Source organism: Lagopus muta, chromosome 4 (genome assembly GCF_023343835.1).
Source record: "Lagopus muta isolate bLagMut1 chromosome 4, bLagMut1 primary, whole genome shotgun sequence".
In the NCBI taxonomy this organism is placed as follows: Eukaryota; Metazoa; Chordata; class Aves; order Galliformes; family Phasianidae; genus Lagopus; species Lagopus muta.
In genome coordinates this window covers 3961938-3981878 of record NC_064436.1, presented here as the reverse complement: position 1 = coordinate 3981878, position 19941 = coordinate 3961938, and the positions used below count along the sequence as shown (strand labels likewise).

General features: G+C 34.8%; 1 protein-coding gene across 5 annotated transcripts in view; it reads left to right on the top strand.

Moving 5' to 3' along the window:
- FSTL5 (follistatin like 5) overlaps positions 1–19941 on the top strand; it is a 239717-nt gene that overhangs the window by 130314 nt on the left and 89462 nt on the right. For all 5 annotated transcript variants that reach the window (XM_048942357.1, XM_048942356.1, XM_048942354.1 and 2 more), the window contains 2 exons: positions 9872–10068; positions 19009–19129. In XM_048942357.1, coding sequence (XP_048798314.1) covers positions 9872–10068; positions 19009–19129 — 318 coding nt within the window. The remainder of the gene's footprint in view (positions 1–9871; positions 10069–19008; positions 19130–19941) is intronic.

Genomic DNA, 19941 nt, shown 5'->3' with positions numbered 1-19941 from the left:
ATCTCTATTCTTGTGATTTAGGCTATTGTTGACGTTAAATGCTCCTTTTGAAAGAAGCTCCTTTACATCCCCATCTCTTGGGAATAAATGTAAGGCACTGTATTTGTTCCAGGTAATAAGTTATTTAGTATGTAGTATAAGTACTTCATAACCAGTTCCACCTTCAGTAATATGTCACCTTGCATTACTGGCACTTTCTTCAGAAGGACTTGTAATTCTTGCTGGCTTATATTGAATGCTAGATGTCACGCAGTCCAAGTTTTTGGCCATTTGTCTCAGTCGGCTTCTGAGGAATAACAATTTGTACTGAAGCCTCCCACCAATGAGAACAACCTTGAAGGCTTATACAACATTTTAGCTGATTGACAGATGTAACTAGAGGATCACTTTCTCTGAGATGTGTATCTGGGCTTCTGGCTGTTTCTGTTTACTCTGACCCAGCAGTGCACCCTTGCTGAATTAGCTGTGGTTGATAGGCTTAACGAAGATCTAGTAATTCAAAGAAAGGGCTCCCTAATTTTGAGTGTTCAGGGCTTTGCTTGAACTGAAACTTTGAATTGACATGATTCTTTAGAGATTTAAATAAGCAATTTAACAAAAGATGTGCTTTTAAGGAAGCATATTCATATTATGCCCTTCCTGCCCCCAAATCGTTTCCCAGATAGAAAGGGTAGAAATAAAGGAGGGTGGGGGAAAAGAGTTTAATTCTCAAGATAGTTTTGAGTGCATCTTTGTATTGTAGTAGTTAATTTCAAGAAGCAGGAAATCCAGCTTGCTCAGTTGGACAGGAGTCTGATAAACTGATTCAAATTTAGTCTTGCCAAGCAAATTTAAGACTGCATTCTTTCAAAAGAAAGTTATCTACATAGTAGTGTGTATTGTTTTTGAATATTTGTCATTTCTTCCCTAATAATAATGGACAAAATATCTTCAATATTCTTTGTCTAAATTTTGACAGAGCTTGAATAATTGTGTCCCACTTAGACAGAAGCTAGTGATATAATTTAGTATTATTAACTAGACATATTTTATCAAGTGTGTGTAGAATTGCATCTGGAAACACGTAATCAATATGAAATCAGTAGAAATAAAACCAGTTTTAATATGATTGACTACATTTTCTATTGAAGGTTAAATGTTAAAGAGAAGGCTTAAAGAGAGAAGGAAAGCAAGTCTTAAAAAAAAATCAGAGGCAGGAGTTTAATAATATCAGGACATGCAGTAACATCTTTGAAACAATACTAGGTCAGCAAGCTTTTTGTGGTTACACAGAGAAAAACTGTCTAAAACATTTATTTCTTTCTAGTGAAGCTAGAGTAAAATTTAATGATCTACTCTCCCTAGGTATCTTTTTATGTGACTCTCTGTGAAAGAATGCCATTCTCCAAATTTTATTTAGGGATGGCTCATCAAAATGTACTTGTATACGTCCCACAACTTTGTGAGACATGCTTAAAGTGAAAAAGAAGCCTAAAATGAGCTGATGTATGCTTATCTTCTCTCTGGGGTTGATATACACAAAATTAGCAAAACTTTGGATACAAGCATGTATAATGCTAAAAGGTCATTAAAAGGACATTGAATCTTTAATGTAAATCCTTTACAGAAGCTATTAAGGATGTGTGTTTGTCACAATAATTTACGTTTGCCTCATCAACCCTATAATATTATTGCAAGGCAAGTCATAATATGAGGAGTCATAGAATACCAGCAGCCATCATGGCAACGCTGAATACCCTTCATGTATAGTGAAAGGAAATATTGTTATAGATCTTCACAATACACAACTATCTTGTCCTATGTGACTTTTCTACCTTTGTCTGTGGACTCGTTAAATGTGAGGAAATAGAAAGCAGAGTAACAAAATAAATGGTCTCAGCTGTCTGCAAGATTTCTCATTTTAATAGAAACCTCTTTGAAATTCTTTCTAACCAACTGATGAGATTAAAACCAATTTTAAAACCTAATAGCGTGTTTTTAAGCCTGTACTTCAGTACAGTTGAGAAAAAACCTGGAAGTGATGTATGAAGCTGATGAGTTATTTGCTTAATTACAGGCTTGTGCTGGTGCCAGGCTGGTGTGTGTAGGTAACATTCTGGTGTAGATTCAAAGGCGAATTACTTGCTTACTTGTTTGAGTTTCAATTTATAAATCTTGTTTTCATTGTTTTGTTGTCAAAGAGTTGTATTTCCTTGTTTCTGAAGAAAGAACAGAGAAATTGGAGAAAAGATTAAAAAAATAAAAACTATCACGTTTAATCTATGGAATGCTATTTATTTCCTTCATAGGCTAGCTGAAATCAAGATGCATCATGTAGACTTTGTGACCTTGATCCTTTGTAGCTCAGATTTCTCTGAATTGCTGTAGCTTATACTGTAATCATACCTCAAAGATGAATAGCCTTATAGAAAGTGAGGTTTTTTGCTGGTTCTAAAAAAAATAAAATTTGTACTTTGCTGACAGGGTGAGGTCTCAGGATTTGCCTTATCATTCTTGGCCTTTGCTGATTTTGTTTCCAGAATTGGCTAGTGTTCAAGGCTTCTTAAGCCATCTCTCAGTGGCATATGTGGATGATTTTTGCTTAACAAACTATATAACCTCTTCTTCAACAGAAGCTGGAGAAATACTTCCCCATTTTCAAACTTAGAACCTGCTTATTCTTGTAACGAGAGTGATAGTGAGACCAAGTACCATATAAAATAATATAAAATAGAAAGATACTGAGACTGAGGAGAACTTCTGACCACTTTGCCAGGCTGTTCTTGACTCCTTTTAACTGTTTCTCCACATCACTGCTCTTGAAAAAGATCATAACCTTAGTACCTAGAGGAAAAATGGAAGGTTAAGCGTAATATAAATATGTCAGAAAGATGCTAGAATATTTTAACCTAAATTTTGTCTGTGTTTCTCAGGGTTTTTTTTTTAATTACTTGAGCTGGGATAATGCTGTTTAAAATGTTCATTAGAATAAGCATAAATGCGTAGTTCTATGTATACAAGAGATTTTTCTATAGGAGAATTCTAACTGAAAATCTTCCTAAATTATCTTAGCACTAAAAGCCTACTGCTAAAGCTGAAAAAAAGAAAGTTGTCAGAATATATGACTGAGGGGAAGAAATAGAAATGGAGGCATAAAACCATCCCTTTTAGCTGCAGTGCTTCTGTAGTTTTTCTTAACTCACTGTCAGTACCTCACCTTCATAAAAAATCCACATTTTTGAGAAGTCTTTAGGAAAAGGAAGATGGCGATTTAATATAAACAATTTTATCACTCTCAACTATTTATTTTTGAAATAAGCTGACTGAGAAACAAAAGCAGAACTCTCTATAGATTTGTGGCTAAGCTTGCATCACATTATTATTTCCCTCCTAGGTTTGGAATGCTTTTTTTTTTTTTTTCCTCCCAATTTAGACTTTGTATACTTAGGTGTCTTCCTCCTGTGGGAGAAAGACTAACTTCAGTGGTTGGGTTAACTCTGGCAGAGGAGAAAATAAAATGCTGCACTGAACTCCTGTCTCAGTCTTCATTTTTAGCAATGTCTGCCTTTGAAACATGCTGTTGGTTCTTGGTTTGTTTTTTTTTTTCCTCTTGTTTTCTTTAATAACCTAGGAAGAACAAGGAAGACAAATTATCTTGTTAATGTTGCATATCAAATTTTACTTGTGTAACTGAAGGCTTTTTTTTTAATCCACGTTTATCCAGGAAATTTGTATTATAAACTGTGTTTTGAGTGTAATGCCCTCCCCTCCTGAACAAATTCACAAGACTGTAAATGAGACCAGCACTCCTGAAGGGCAGTTCTAAACCTTCAGTGAGGAGAGCAGTGAATAAAGGTAGAAGCTGTTGAGCTCTACTTTTACTTTTTTTGTTTTTTTTTTAAGTAAATTTTAAATTGGAAAATACTGTGAAATGCTGTCTGAACCTTGAAGTTTCTTTCAGATAAGCATAGGCAATTTTGGGTTTTAAAATGTGCCTTTATTTGTTAAAGCTACAAATAAGATTCTAACTTTCATACTTCAAAGCGACTGTATCATGAAAAAGAACTAAAGGATGAAGGATTAAGACCTTCAAGTTGTTGTTTCTCATGCTATGTTTGAAATTGAACTGAGATCAGATCATGTCTGTAGTGACTTCCTCAGCCTGTGTATGGGAGTGTCTGTACCTATATATATCCAATTCATTTGTGTATAGATATGGTATAACATCTTACTTTGGATTAATTTATCACTTTTGTTCCATACTGTTAGTAGTTGTGCAGTGAAGCATTTTGGCTAATTAGATTGTTCAGACTTGGTTCAAAATGCGTGTAGAATATTAACAGTAGTCTTGCTGCATGTCTATTTCATTTAAAAAGAAAAGTGATTTATGCTTATATCAGTTCTGAAATAGTTGTAGCAGTATTCTCTATTAAAATGTAGTTCTTCTTAAAGAGCTGATGTTTTTCCTTCAAATTTTTAATAGCTGTGCTATATAGATACACCTTTGCTCAAGATCATAAAGTATATAAGAATACAGTTGTGTATCAAGAGCTGATAACTTCTTTTTTGCAGGTAGAGATACTCCATGAATATTAATAAGTCTTATACCTCTTTGAAATAAGAGTTATTTTTACTTTGTAGACAGGGGTGCTAAGGCAAAGAGAGGTTAAAATGCCTGCTTTACTTGTGAAAGTGGCAAATAACTGGCAACAGAAATCAGATGGTTTAACTTTATATGTTTATTAAATTATAATCTTTCTTTCTCTCTGCATTTGCCCCAAAACTATGAAATGCAGAACCTTGAGATTTGAATTTGATTTTAAGGAGTGATTCCTAACTATTACCCTACTTGAATATCTTTAATATTCTTCTATAGACAATAAGAATAGGGGTGCTAATGTATTGCTGAGTTTTTACAGATAGCCAATTAGTTTCCATATATATCTTATTCTTTAGCATGTTAAGTAGTCAAATATAATAATTTTTCTGTATTATGGACAAACGTTCAAAACTGTCAAAGATGGCAATAGCACTCAATCTCTAATTTCCAACTGTTTCCTAGGTAACAAAGATACAGCTGCAAAACTGCTGTGTCAAATGGAGAGAAACTAACAGCTAAACATTTGCACTTTTCTCCTATTTTGGAATTTGAATTAAGTAAATCATAGAACTAGTGCTGTTTCAGAAATTACGAGGTATGGAACAGAAGACTGACGTTCTGATTCTAATGCATGTGTTTTACTTTTGGGTTTCTGTACATCTAAGATTTTACAGGAGGTGGCAGAAAACTTGTAAAAGAAATCACAGCAGTGGTTTTGTAAAACTTTTCTGCGTGCTGGAATCACTCTTTTCCATGAATGAAACAAACAAAAAAGAGCAAGCAAAACAAATATTTACCACTGTTGTTTTGTGGGAATTCAAAATTCAATGGCTTGTTTGTACAGTAAACCCAGTTCAGAAATGAAGAAGCAAAAAAAAAAGTATCAGAAAACAGAATTAAATTATGAAGTTATGCTCAATAAAGAGATTGCTCTCACATATAAATAGAATTATATGCAACTTAGTCTTTTCAACATTGAATGCTTTAGTGTTATTCAGGACTTCATATGTTATATAAATAATAAGATGATAAATGATAATTTGATAATTAATGTTGACTGACATGGTCTAACTGATTTATTGGGGAGGAGCTTTAGGAATATATATCTTGTGGATTTTCCTTCAAAACCATAAACAGAACTAGAACTGTGATATGTTTTGTTTGTCTAAATGTAACAATATAATTACAGAGATAAATCCCAAAATGTGTCAACAGTCTGAAAGTCTGTTGTGGTGAGGTTCATTTTGTATCCTGATGAATCATCCTTTCTGGTTTTGTTATATACCATCTTTGACTTTTGTAATACTGGGAGTAATACAAATTGCAGAATGTTTCTTTCTCCATTGCATTAAGCTTAAATTACTTTTCCTCACTTTCAAGGTTGGCATCTTTAATCCCTTTTTTGCCACTTAGTGTGCCTTTCATACAACTATTTTGTGGGTTATGCCGATTACACAAATAGTACAGCTCCCCAAGTTCTTTCCTGTGCTGCTACTCCACCCTAGGAGTGCTTCTCTATACATCAACAGAGCCTCATTCTTCTTAATTGAAACATCTACTGCAATTATATCTTGAGTACTACATTAAAAGGTGGTCATGACAATGAGATAAGAGGATGATTTGTTAAACAACTGTGGTGACAGTGTGTCGCTGTTTCCTTATGATCCCTTTTCCTGTCAGTTACATCCATTAATCATATTTGACTCGACATTCAGATCTGTGAAGCCTTTGGCACAAAAACCACGTTGATTCATCCATGAAGTGAAAATGTCTTAATGTAATAAAACTGTGTGCACCTGCTAGCATGGCTGCAATTAGCTCGGAGCATAAACTGAAGGTTGAATTGTCACCAGCCTAAAATTTGTTAGAATCCAGAGTAAAAGATGGATGTTTAGATCTAAGCACAACAATTCCATTGTAACAGATTACTTTGACAAACAGAATGAAAAATACGGTAGTAATAGAGAAAATTAATGTAGTGACACTTCAAGGTAGAATTGCTACACGTTGTTCAGCGTAAGATGGCTGCATTTATTTAAGAATATATACTGTAAGTAGCAGTGAATACTTTCCTTTTCATTCCTCGTTAGTGTTTGCAAGCAGCAGCTACTTATTTATTTTTATCTAAAATAGCAAGTATGTCACATGTTTTTTACTGCATATATTGCAAGAAGCTTGATAATCTCAAACAATATCATAAGACTGGGGAACAGGTAAAGTGAGCAACCATCTGGCAGGTGCAGCGTATGCCCTGTTTACCCAGATCTGTTAACTCTCCCAAGATTTTGAAATAGCTATATGCCTGAAGAGCAGAAAACTTAATTGGTCTTTATTCATTGTGAGCAATCGCACACACACCAAATAAATAAATCAAAGCTGCTCCAAGGTGATATTCATTTTTATTCTTTTTCTGTACAATTTTTGTAAGATACTGTAGACAGTTGACACTGAGTTAAAATACATGATTATTGCTTCCAGAGCTACTCTTATATGCAAACTATGTGATCGCATCCACAGACCTTGATGTCCTTTTCTGATAAAGTCATCAGAGAATACTGCTTCTGTATTACAGACAAGTGTGTCGTGTGGGTCAGACTAACAATTTAGAAGAAGCAAAATAATATCTGTTTTACAAGATGTTTTAAAACATTTTTTAAAAGTAATTTTTCAAAAAGGTGATGGCAGTATTTTCATGAGGACTAGTTTTCAAACAAGTTAGGGAAGCACTGAAAGGATCTGAGCTACAACTGATGATGAGCACTGTCAGGGCAGAGAAGGTATTTCTGAGTTGATCTGAGTGAAGAGGAACACATGAAGAGCAAATTACAGCTGTTACCTTATAGCCATGATCAAAGCAACCCCATGAAGAACATTGGCTTTGCCACTGTTGTTGAATTGAAAATAATCATCTACTGAAGGTAGGTTACCAGAGTCATGAAATTGCTTTGTGAACTGTATTTACCTTGTTTGCAGCTGATTGAAAATCATAGAATGGTTTGGGTTGTAAGGGGCCTCTAAGATCATCTAGTGCCAATCCCCTTCTGTAAGCAGGGACGTCTCCCTCTAGACCAGGGTAGCTCACAGCTCTATCCAGCCTGTAAAACTTTTTCCATCACCATGAAGTCTTCATAGATGCAAGAATCTGTATTCAATTCTTGATCATTCATCTTCTAGTTGGGTTAGGGGAATGAGCATTCTTCTTTTATAAATAATTTTCCTCTTTTTTTTTTTTTTTTTTTTTTTCTAACTCAGAGCTTTCACGACTTAATGAGATACTCTAATGTATCTGATTTTATAAGGAAATAAACTGCTTTACTCTTGTTCCATATTGCTAAGGCAAAAAATCTCTTTGCAAGCTTTAGAATAACAGACTGGGAACTGTCTGATCAAAAACAAATTACTGGGGTTAGGATGTAGACGTAGTAACTAAGTATGACCAGTGTGTTATCTAACAAATAAGCAGGACTTACACTTTCGTGAAGAATGTGAACACTGGTAAGACTGTAACCATGACATGTCATGTCATTTGTGGTGTTTGATTTCTGCTGCTCTGGAGAAAAATACCGAATTTGTCACTCTGAGGATATTACACCCACAAAAGTTGTCTAGGGGAGACAAAGTGCTGCTTCCTTTCTTGGCTCAGTTATTTGGAGTTCACCCGAATGTATTAGTCTGCTCAAGTGCTGTCTTCCGTCCCCATCACCTGGAGCTTGGATCCACTTGGATGACAAACTTTCCTCGCTACACATAGAGCATGACTACAGAATCCTTCTGTTTCCCTACTGAGTTTCCTGCATTATCTCTGAAAAGCATCTACAGTCAGTTCTACAAATTACATGTCCTCAGTCTCCATGCCTCTGGCAAATGAAGGACAAACATGCGAACACTGTATGTAGATAAGGCTGTTAAAAAGTTCAACAGTAAAAACAGTTTAGTTTTGTTTCCTGCTGTTGTGACATTTGGATTTGTCATGTATTTACTGCCTATTATTAGCTTTTAGAAATAAAAGATAACCTAGAGTGTTTTGAATTATTAAAAATTTTTTTGTACCTGTACCATTTAACTTCCATCATAGGAGGCCTCTCAGATCTGAATTTCCCTGTAAGGTTACAAGAAGCATGTATGAACTTCATCTCTCTCTACCTTATCAAATGATGGTAGGGGTTCATAGCAATGCAATGATGTTACGTTCACTGAAGTGGTAATCTCCAATTTAAAAGAAGAGTAAATTTTAGGCAACTTCTGTGAGATAAACATTTGTCCTCCTTTACACTAGTCTTTTCTGAAAAGAATAATTAGAACACAGCTTTCTTTGGTAATCAACACAGCATATTTCTGTCATGTTAGAGATAGCAAATAGTAGCTAAGTGTCATTTTTTTATTTTTATTTTTTTGCAACACGTACATGGTAACTGTATTTTACTGGTCCACATTTACATATCTGATCTTTATGAAGCTTATCTCAATGAAAAACAAAACAAAACAAAAACCCAGAACTCCTAAATAGTTTATCTATACAATTTAAAATATAAAGCATCTGATATAATAGTATACCAGAAGTAAATTACGTTGTATTTCAAAATAGCAGCTGTAATCATTGACTATAATCATCGTGTGCAGGACATTTGTTGTTCCACTTCATAGAAAGTTTTCCACTTCATAGAAAGACTCAATAATGAAAAAATTGAAGTAGATCTTATCCTAGACATCATTTCTTTTCTTCTTGTGAATTCAAATTCTCTTTTTCACCTGAGTTTCATCTGTCTGGTACATGGAAAGCTAAAGCTACTTTATGAATACTCAAGTGCAGTTTCTAATTTGTAAAGTCAAATGTTGTTCTGAAACAATTTCTCTGGAATGTATGGTTTCTTAAAATATTTTCAGCTGTACCTGCATATATTGCACTGTGACAATATGAATGTTTACACAAAATAATTTCCTAAAGGTCATATTTTATTAAATCTTCAGATACTCTTCTTCAGAATGACTTGAATGAGAGAAGTACAGGCTTAAAGCCGTTCAGACTTTGCTTAGCTTTGATACACAGAAGATTTTATCTATGCAAAGTGTCTAGAACTGTGATTATTTTTGGTTTTTAAATGAAAACCAGATAAGGAAATGATATGGATAAAGATACAGCAGAACAAATTCCTTGCCTCATAAGGCAAACCCTGCTGATGTTGTTACGAACAGTTATTACACTTTTCTTTTATCCTTATTTTTTAATTTACTTCTCCCTCTTCCTATGAAATTAAATTCAAAATAAACTCGTGTTGTGTGTTTCCTTTTCAGGAGATAAATGCAAACCTACTGAATACAGCAAAGTGAAAAATATGTTATTGGATCTTCAAAATCAGAGATATGCTGCTCAATCAAAAGATAGAAATGTTGGTGAGAAAATGGCTTTAAGGAAACTGCTCGTAGATCAGATGTTTCATTATTTTGATTCTGACAGCAATGGACTTGTGGACACAAATGAATTGTCTCAGGTAAGATTTAGATTTGTTTCTATTAGCCCAGAAGCTATTCAATTGCTATTGTCCAGATGTATGGAATAATATGTTTCAGGATGCTTTCACTTTAGGAAGTGTATGTGTATCTCTGAGGTGGAAAACTTCATTCAGGTTTTCTTGGAAAATTTTCATTATTCGGAAATTGTGATAATAATTATTGAGAAACTTGAATACAGTTATTTTAAATATATATGACGAGGGGCAGAATGTATTACAGGTTGCTTTGTCTGTTAAATATTCCGTTGTCCACTGTGTACTCTTGAAGTCTAAATGTATTCTTGGAGTTAAAAAACAAACATAAAAACAAAACATAGAAACCAAAACAGTATTTCAAAGCAATTCAGTAATACTAATTGAGCTTTTACTGTGTTTCTAATCAGCAAGCTTTATTAATTAATTGCAGACTTAGACCAATAATGGTTGCACCAGTAAGCATGACAGCAGTAGCTATCATTTACCTAAGAGTGCTAAGTCTCTGATGAATGTTGCCATGGGAAATGTATTTTGATTGACTGGACTGTATCAAAGTTTACTTAGGAGAAATTCTCCCAAAAACCATCAAATTTGAAACAGTGAATACTAGACAGCCACTAAAAAAAATATTTTCCTGAATGGAGGCTGCATTATAAATCGTAATAGTGTGCTTGGTTCTGATGTATATCTGGGGACAGGGTAGCTCTGTGTTCTCAAGGTTCTGGCTGATGGCAAATTGAACGTGAGTGAGCAGTGTGCCCTGGCAGCCAAAAGACCCAACCTTACCCTGGGCAGCATCAGGCTCAGCACTGCCATTCAGGTGAGGGATGGGTTCTGCTCCATGCAGCCCCATCTCAAACACTGTGTTCAGTTTTGGGGTACCACAATATAAAGACCACAAATGTAGTAAAGGGTCTAGAAGACGACTTATGAGGAGCAGCTGAGGGTTTGCTCAGCCTAGAGCAGAGGAGCTGAGGAGAGCCCTTATAGTGGCTCCACACAGGGAGTGAAGGGCAGCGGTGAGCTCTGCTTTCTGTGACAGCAACAGGACTCAAGGGAACAGCATGGAGCTGTGTCAGGGAGGATCAGGAGAGGAGTTAAGAAAAGGTTCTTCATCAGAGGGCAGTGGCCATGTTTCCGAGCTACCAGAGTTCAAGTAGTGTTTTGACACTGCTCTAAGAAAGATACAGGGTTTGAATTGGGTGGTTCTGTATGGAGCCTTGTGTTAGACTTGTGGAGATGTGTTTTCAGGATGTTTTTCAAAATCTTTTGGAACTTCTGCTGTTAAGTGAATTTGGTGCCTTCATACGTTTTACAAATGGTACTTACTGTACTGCATAAGTACATACCATACAAACTTCTCTCAGGTATATCTGTACGATTTACGTGTACTACTTGTATACAATTGAAACAAAGCATGCTAGAATTTAGTGTGTTGGTTGATAGTATAAATAAACTGAATTTTAGATTCTTTTCTATTTTACCATTTTGAAAGTATCTTTTTTTCTTGCCATAGCCCCCATATAATTACTGAAAAATAACTTCTTTCACTACTACAAAATCATTATCTATCAATGTACCGTGATCTTTTCATTAGAGGAGCAGGACTAAAGTACTACATACATTGCTCCAAAAGTAATGTGTCCTGTTTATTTCCTCGGAAACTGCAACATGTACAAAAAGCACAATAGCTCCATTTGGTGAAGCAAATTCTCAGCTATAAAATGCTATTTTTTCAAAGTAGTCTTCATTAGCTATGTATTTTCATTAGTGATGAACAAGAGCCTGGGTGCTGTACTCATAAACATCTGTACCAGTGGAGGTGACTTGCTGTCTCCCATCTCCTCGTGATGCTCCTATTGCTGAATGTCAGTGGGTGCCACTTTTTTTCTGCATGGAGGAATTCAGTGACCCACCTGTGCATTATATGCACTTTCATGTCAGATACCATTTTGTCAGACTTATGCTCTGCTGCTAACTGTTGCATGGCAACAACATGTAACAGAATATTGGTGGACAGATTTGACCCCTACTGCAATACCACCGGCATTGACAAATGACATTATGGGCCAACATAATAAAATAGGGGGCAAGTTATTCTCTGAGTAGCCATCTTAGCATTGAAGGTCAATAGAAAAAATGTTTTTGCAGAGTTTCCAAATGTTTATGAAGTTACAGAAATTTAATCGCAGTATATACACTTCTCTTTTATTTCTTTCTTGCTGTCAAACATGGATTAAAAAAATATTCCAGTGTGGTATTTTCAACCATGCTATATGTTAGTTACAATAATATAAATATTTTTTTCCATATGTGTCTGTTTTGTAGAAATGATTTTTAGTAACAATTGTAAAGCAACGCTTTTTTCATATGCATAGAGAAAAAAAAACAACTGTCTTTAACTCTGGTCACAGAGCTTTTTGTTAAAATTCATAGCAGAACATCGAATTATCTGATCCAAAGAATAACAAATAACAAAATGAATTAATTGTTAGTTCTGTGTGGCTTGTTATATTTTGATGAGTCATAAAGAATAACACGTTGACTCCAGAACAAGTTCTTTAGTCAGTTTGAATAGAGAAAAAAAAAAAAAATGGTACACGTTTCACTTGAAGCCTTCTTGACAGCAGAAGCTTCATCTGAGAACCTCTGTCTTCCTTACCTAAGATAAAGTGGGGAACAGTAAATCATCTTGGTTATCCAGAATAGTGTGTAGTCTTGCAGTTAAGCACCAGCTCTCGTATAATCTCAGCAGTTGTAAATTTTAGCTTATGAAGTGTTTAGTCTGCATAATTGTGGTGAACGGAACATGTGACTCAGATCTAAATAAAGATTCAGAACAAGAAACCAAATTATAAGGACTTGGTGTAGGATCTTTAGTTGAAAACTCTGGTTTTCAGACCATTGGTTGTGCCTGTTGAAAGCCTGACTTGTGTATTCTGCTGAGTTCAACCAACTGAATGCTTTGGTTTTTTTATTACCGAGTGTCAAGTCAAATTAGATTGCTGCTTTCTTCCCCTCCTTGTGTATGTAGTAGCCATACGTATTTCTGAAAATTAAAATTGTTATGAGAAGGAGAAAAGGAACAAGAAGTCCCAGTCTGGAAGTTGACTGATCTGCAGAGTGAGAAAGTTTCCTCGCACTGAAAAAGTGATGATAAATTTTCTTGGAAAGATAATTATATTTTACCATTTATGTGTGCATTTCTCTCTGTGTGGGGGAGAAAATGTTTGAAAGGTCTTGGTACTGCCCTAAGACTGGATAGGAGTCTTTGCTTCACTCAGAAATATTATCATAAACAGAACAGTTTATCAGTTTTCCTCACAGTCAAAATTGGGCAGTCTGGGTGATCTGTAGGTGATATGAGAGGTCCCTTCTAACCACAGTGATGTTGTGAATACTACTTCTCTGCACTTAAAGTATAATCATCTTCAGAGATTATTGAAAGTATTTTTTTTATTTTAGGGGAAAAAAAGGAAAGATCCTGAAGTTATTTTTCATTCAAATGAATATTGAACTAAAACTTCATCTTTTAGTGCTCTAAATTTTATCTCCTCTATTTTCATAGAATCATAAAATCATTTGATTTGGAAGGGTTGTTAAAGGCCATCTAGTCCGACTGCCTTGAAATGAACAGGAACACCTACAGTTACATCAGGTTTCTGAATCCTGTCTGGCCTGCCTTACGTGTCTCTAGGGATGGGGGCATCCACCATCTCTGGCAACCTGTTTCAGTTCCTCACCACTCTCATTGTAAACAAAGAAACAAACAAAAACAACTTCTACTCACTCTAAATCTCCCTTTTTTAGTTTAGTTTCGTTTGAAACCATTTCTCCTTGTCTAACAATAATAGATGCTGCTAGAGCCTCTGTCCATTTCCTTCTTATAAGCCTCTCTTTAGATACTGAAAAGTTATCAGGTCTCCCCAGAGCCACCTTTTCTCCAGGCTGAACAGCCCCAGTTCTCTCACGCTGTCCTTGTGAAGATCGTTTTGCTTTGCAATGAGTGCAAATTCTCTCACTTTCTTTAACACATGTCCATCTAGCTTTACTCCCTGATGTGAAATTGAGGGTAATCAGAGTCTTGAAATGAAGGCGCCAATACTGCAAATGTATTAAAATATTTTTGATCTGAAATTATGAAGTTTTTGCCTTAGAATATTGATGGAAGGGAAAACAATTCTACACTTCAGAAAAAGTAACACAGTTATTTTTTAATTAAAAAATTCCTGTTTCAAGTCTAAAAAGTTTAAAACATAAGCTTTAATGTTTAGCACTACACTTCAGTGTTGCAGACTGTTATTTATTTTCTTTCATTCAGACAGTTCTGACATCTGACTGGGGTTTTTTCATGGCTCTGTAATCTATCGTAAAACTAGCTCAGAAACAATTCTTGCTTCGTTACACAGTGTAAATGTCAGGCAAGGTAGTCTACAATAAAATTTTGTGAACATTAATTTTTAAATTGTTATTTTTTTGTTTGCATTTTAATAACGTTCTTTGAAAGAATTTAAATTAATCTAAAATAAAGTTGCTGATTCTTCTAGTTATCTATTAATATTTGTATTTATGCTGCTGCCAGGATAGTTCCTCCTGAGAGAACTGGGGAAGGACAGTACCAGGTAGGACTGAAGCCAGAGGATTACAATCTGCTCCTGGTATTTCTAGCTGGGTCATACAAGTCTGTGACTAGGAAACTGAAAAATATCAAGACAGACTTCACATCACTTGCGAATATGCTTGAGGGATCAGGTGTACAGGTAGTGTTCTACTCAATCCTTCCAACAGGAGGCTGGAATCTGGGCAGAAGAACAGATCAGTTGATGGAATAACTATGTGGATGGTGTGCTCAGGGTTTTGTTTTCTATGATCTAGGAACCATTTTTTATAAACTGGGAAGGTTGATGTAGGATGGGACACGTCTGACCAGCAGGAGCAAGAATACATTAGGCAGCAAGCTGATGAGGCTCATCATCAGGATTTTAAAATAGATTTGATAAAGGAAGGGGATGTACTGCTAAGGTACAGAGAAGAATGCTGGGAACACCCTTGCTTTAGGAAACAGCTAGGGAAAACAACAGATTTGTCCCAGGGATTCTAGAATTATCATTTTAGAATAGTAAACCTTTTCTCCTTCTCGTCAGTGAAGTATATTGTCATCCTTACTTATGAACTAATGTCTGTAATTTTGAAGGCTTGGGTACATTTCTTTTGTTTACCAGGTTAACACAAAATGAATGACATTGCCCAAAATATGTTGAAGACTTCAAGGAGAATCTACAGGTCCTAGAATTTAAGGCTCATTTTCCTACTAGATTTTTTTTTTTTTTTTAGAATGTGAGATGTTGTTCTTTTTTCTTGTCCTATAGACTTTTGTCAAGTGGAGCATCTGTACTTTCCCTATGAAAGTATCTATTGAACTGATACTACAGTCAGCTGATTTTACAGTCAGCAGCATTCCTTTAAAAACAGTGGGTGAAAAAAAAAATCAACAGCAACAAAATCATAGAGATTGATTTTTCTCATCTCTCTTAGTGTAAAGCATTTCAGTAGGCTTAGTGTAAGGCATTTTGATAGGTTTAATGTTACTTTTTTGGATCACTTCTAACTTGAAAAATCTAGCTTCTGCTAACTTGAACATCTAGCTTCTGAACATTAAATTTAATATGTGCAAAGGAAATCTGACTGTTCTAACGTGAGTTTCAACATTTGAATACAAACAAGTAGAAATTGCTTTTCTAACTTCAGTTACCTTGTTACGTTTCCAAAGATCATATTGCTACTGCTTGCTTGGGCTTCTGGGTGATCTTGGAATTTATGAGGCTGACTTAACCACAGCAAATCTTGAATCTTTTTAGATGAAATGCTTTCTGAGGTACATTTATCCTCACTTAGGTACGGTCTAGATTCTTGTTTTTAATGTAACTACCTTATATTTGACTCTGTAACCACAGATCCTTCCTTGATAACATCTAACCTTGTTGATCCATTTCATTCTCTATGTAGCCCTATCCTTCTCCACATTACTAATTACTTCACCTGTATATGCCATCTGCCAATTTGGTTTTTGTATTTATTTTAGATGATCAAAATAGTCAGAATGAGTCACAAGACCTCCAAAATACTATTGAGTTCCTTATTGACGCTTTTTTTTTTTACTGATACATTTATTTAAGAAAAACGTATCTTTATTGATACTGCAGAGGTTGATTAATTTGTTCTTGTTTTCTTGTGATGATACCGTGTGTGAAATTAAAAATACATTCAAGAAGCTATTATGCTTAGCAATGTACCTTTGCAAATTACATCCCTAGAATAAGTGAAAGAAAATGGAAATGGGCTTGTCTGACAGGCTGTATTTCTTAGAAGTTGGTGTTTAAAAAAAAAAGTTGCAACACTTAGCAGTACAAAATATATCCAGCCTTCAGATGTGGATTCTGCTGTTTATTTCTTGAACATATTTTTTTTTTGTGTGCTGTCATAATATATCCCACCTTAAGGAATTTTACTGATAAGTGAACATCTGTTAAAAGGTTCTGTCAGCAAGACAAATATGGTGAGTTAGGAACTCCTGAGAACAGTTAGTTTGATCCTGCTGATTTTAAAACAATAGTTATGTTTTCTGTTTGCTAATAACTTGGTAAGTAGACAGCTTTACCAAAGTCTTACACAGGTTATAATTTCATATCACAGCCAATCTGATCTAAATCCAGTTTTCCACTAAAACATGTAGTTCCAATTTTGTTTTTCAAAATCCAGATTGCCATATTCTAATGCCTGCTCTGGCCTGTGTCTATTGTGATAGGTGGGGAAAAATCATACAAAACTCCACAGAGATGAGTTTTTCTTTCAGAGAATTAGGCAGTGTAATTCAATCACATCTAGAGGCTAGAAGTGGATGAATCTGCAACAGTTGGAACAGAAAATCACAGTTAATGAAGACTAATTGTGATACAAAATCTCTTCTTGACTTTCTAAAACTTGACCTCACAGATCTTTTGGGGAGTTCTGAATATTGATTAAAAGTGATTGAAATTTCTAAAGATGCACAAAGTACTTTGCAGTGTATAAACAAACACTGAATCTCATATCTGTAATCAAATGTTCAGCTTGCTAAAGATAAGAATTAAATGGCAGGAGAAATGACAGCTACCCACAGTATCATACTAGGGATTACCGCAATCATTTGGACTAACCATTCATCAACTATGAATGATTATTTCTATTTTTAAAATAAAATTGAACAAATTATTAGATGGAAAGCATCATGAGAGATTACAGCTCAAAAGATGGAATCTGATAATATTAATATACACCTTAAAATACAGGACTGTAGTTGTATGTGTTGGTGGATTTTATTGCCTCATGTGATGTGATGTTAAATCCTTGTTTGTACAACTGAAGCTAATGGGAGTGAGTGTTTTAACCAATTTTAGACCAGATTTTATGGAAAAACAAGCAAAGCAGCAGTGTTTCTCATCCTCCGATTGTTGCATTTCCATGAACCAGTTGTGATTTTAACTACATTTCAAGACTTGAAAGCTCAGATTTCAATCACAGTGAAAGTATGTGTTGAAAACTTGAGTCTTTTGTACTTACAGAAAGGCTTTTAAAACGTTAGGAGTAGCTGGCACTAATGTTCAGGTAGCATTGTGTGCCTCTGTACTTAATAACAACTAAATGTTGCTTTGTGTTAGTTCTTATCTTTGTGAATGGTTTTCATAATTGCTCTTGTGCTAACAAGGTTGCCATCTTCTTATAAAGTGTTTATGTTAGTGTACAGAAAATAACTTGCCAGAGGAAAACATATTTGTCCTTTCTCTTCTCTGTAATACTCCTATTGTTCTCTTTGATATGTTTAGACATTTTGTATTTATGTGAATAATAACTGAATCCATTCTTTTCTATTCCTGCTGGTTCTTTTGTAGAATGACTTGAACACAAAAGCATCTGTATTGCTTGATTTTTCAGGAACTATCATATAATGCAAATGCAGTAGTTTTCTAGTTTTGGGATACAGGTAGAGGACAGGAGGAGTAATTATTTTACAAATGAATGAACTGTATTTGCTTTCATTTTTCTGTGAATGGTACAAAACTGTGCAGCCATTAGATGATTAGAAGAGTTGTATTAGCTTTGGTTCCTTCAGATATGAAAACATTTCTATGTGTGCTATCTAAAATTAAAATTCTGAATATCTTCACATACAAACATCTTAATACCTTGGATGATGTCCAGGTCTTTAAACATAAGCGGTGCACAAATTAAAGAACACTTCTCGTGGAGAAGTTCATTTGAGAGAAAAACTGGTAGCTATTAATTATGAATTGTTTACTAAGTGGATGTGCACCCATAATGAAACAGTGGTCTTTTCAGGTCAACTACTTTGTTAACAGGTCCTCGGAAAGATAATAGGCTTTTCAAAAGCCTCTAAGAAGCTGATAAAATTAGCAGGGCAATTGGTGTTTATTTTAGTTAATTTTCAAAATGAGTGGTTTGGTGGTTTTTTGGTGTGTTTTGTTCTTTTTTTTTTTTTTTTTTTGTTAGGAATTACTGAGAGGAGAAAATCACGTATGCTTGGGAAATTATCTTCTTATGGATATTCAAAATTTCCTAAATCACCATTTGCGATCGTGAATAAGTAAAATCAGCTTTGTCATTTGTAGTTTCTCTACAGTGCTTCTGTATAGTCAGATTATATATATTTTCTACATGTTCTGAGTTTTTTTATTAATCTCAGGAAGTCTTTTTTAAAAATATAAACTTTAAAACTGCAATAAATAATTACAAAGTAACTGGAAAATCCCTGACTTCACACAGTTTCAGTTCTTTGCTTCACAGCAACCTTAAAATGATCTATTAAATGATTATTAGAAACAATTAATTATACTGGAGAACTCTAAGAGCCCGAATGTAATTTCATGGTTATAATTTTCTTGTCAGGTAATAAAACGGGATGAGCTTGGCAAGGATCTGTCTGACTGCTCTCTGTTCGATTTGCTGAAATATGATGATTATAATAGTGACAAGCACCTAGGTCTGGAAGAATTCTATAGAGCTTTTCGTAAGTACAAAGATTAGCCTATTCTTTTTTCAGTTTTCTTTCCCTTCTCTTCCTTTGTCTTCCTAAAATGTCTTTTTTTTTTTTATTTTTAGATTTTGATACATCAAAATGTTGTATTTAAACAGGCATAATGTAGCAGTCATGATATTATAGAGAACTCTTTAATGAAGTCGATAAGGCATCTGTTTGTGTCCTTATTTCTGAGGGATTTTGGTAATGGAGAATTTGTAGATGATATTCCTTGATGCCAACTGCACTAAAAAAATCTTTGTTGTGCAGAGGTGAAAACAAGTGCAGTCTTGACATTGTTATAGAAATGAAAATCGTAGCACGTTTCCCTACACCCTTTCTTATTGAGTGTTGGTAAAAGCAGTTGTGATAAACCCAGCAACAAATGTACTGCTTTAATTGGTGCTTTAGGATTCAGAGGGGTGTACTGATTTGTAATATGCTTCTGCTGGGTGCTTGTTCTCTGAATGCCAAAGGTGTCTGGGATAAGTGCTTGTAGTACATATGAACTTCTTAATGTATCCACTGGGATATGGATCAAAATGATATTGAAAAGAAGAAAGAAATGGGATGATTTCTAGTTCCTTCATTCAAGGTACATATTCATTGCATTGTTTAAAAATAAAAGCTTGAAAAGCTTCCAGTTCATTGTGTGCCCAACAGCCAGAGGAATGTGAAATATCTTTAATGGCTGTAATTATGGCACAGTGTGTGCTCTTTCAATAAAAGAAAAAGATTAGCTCTAGTTCCACTGCATTTGGTCTTCAGAGATCTTGAATTTAGTCATTCTAATCCACATCAAA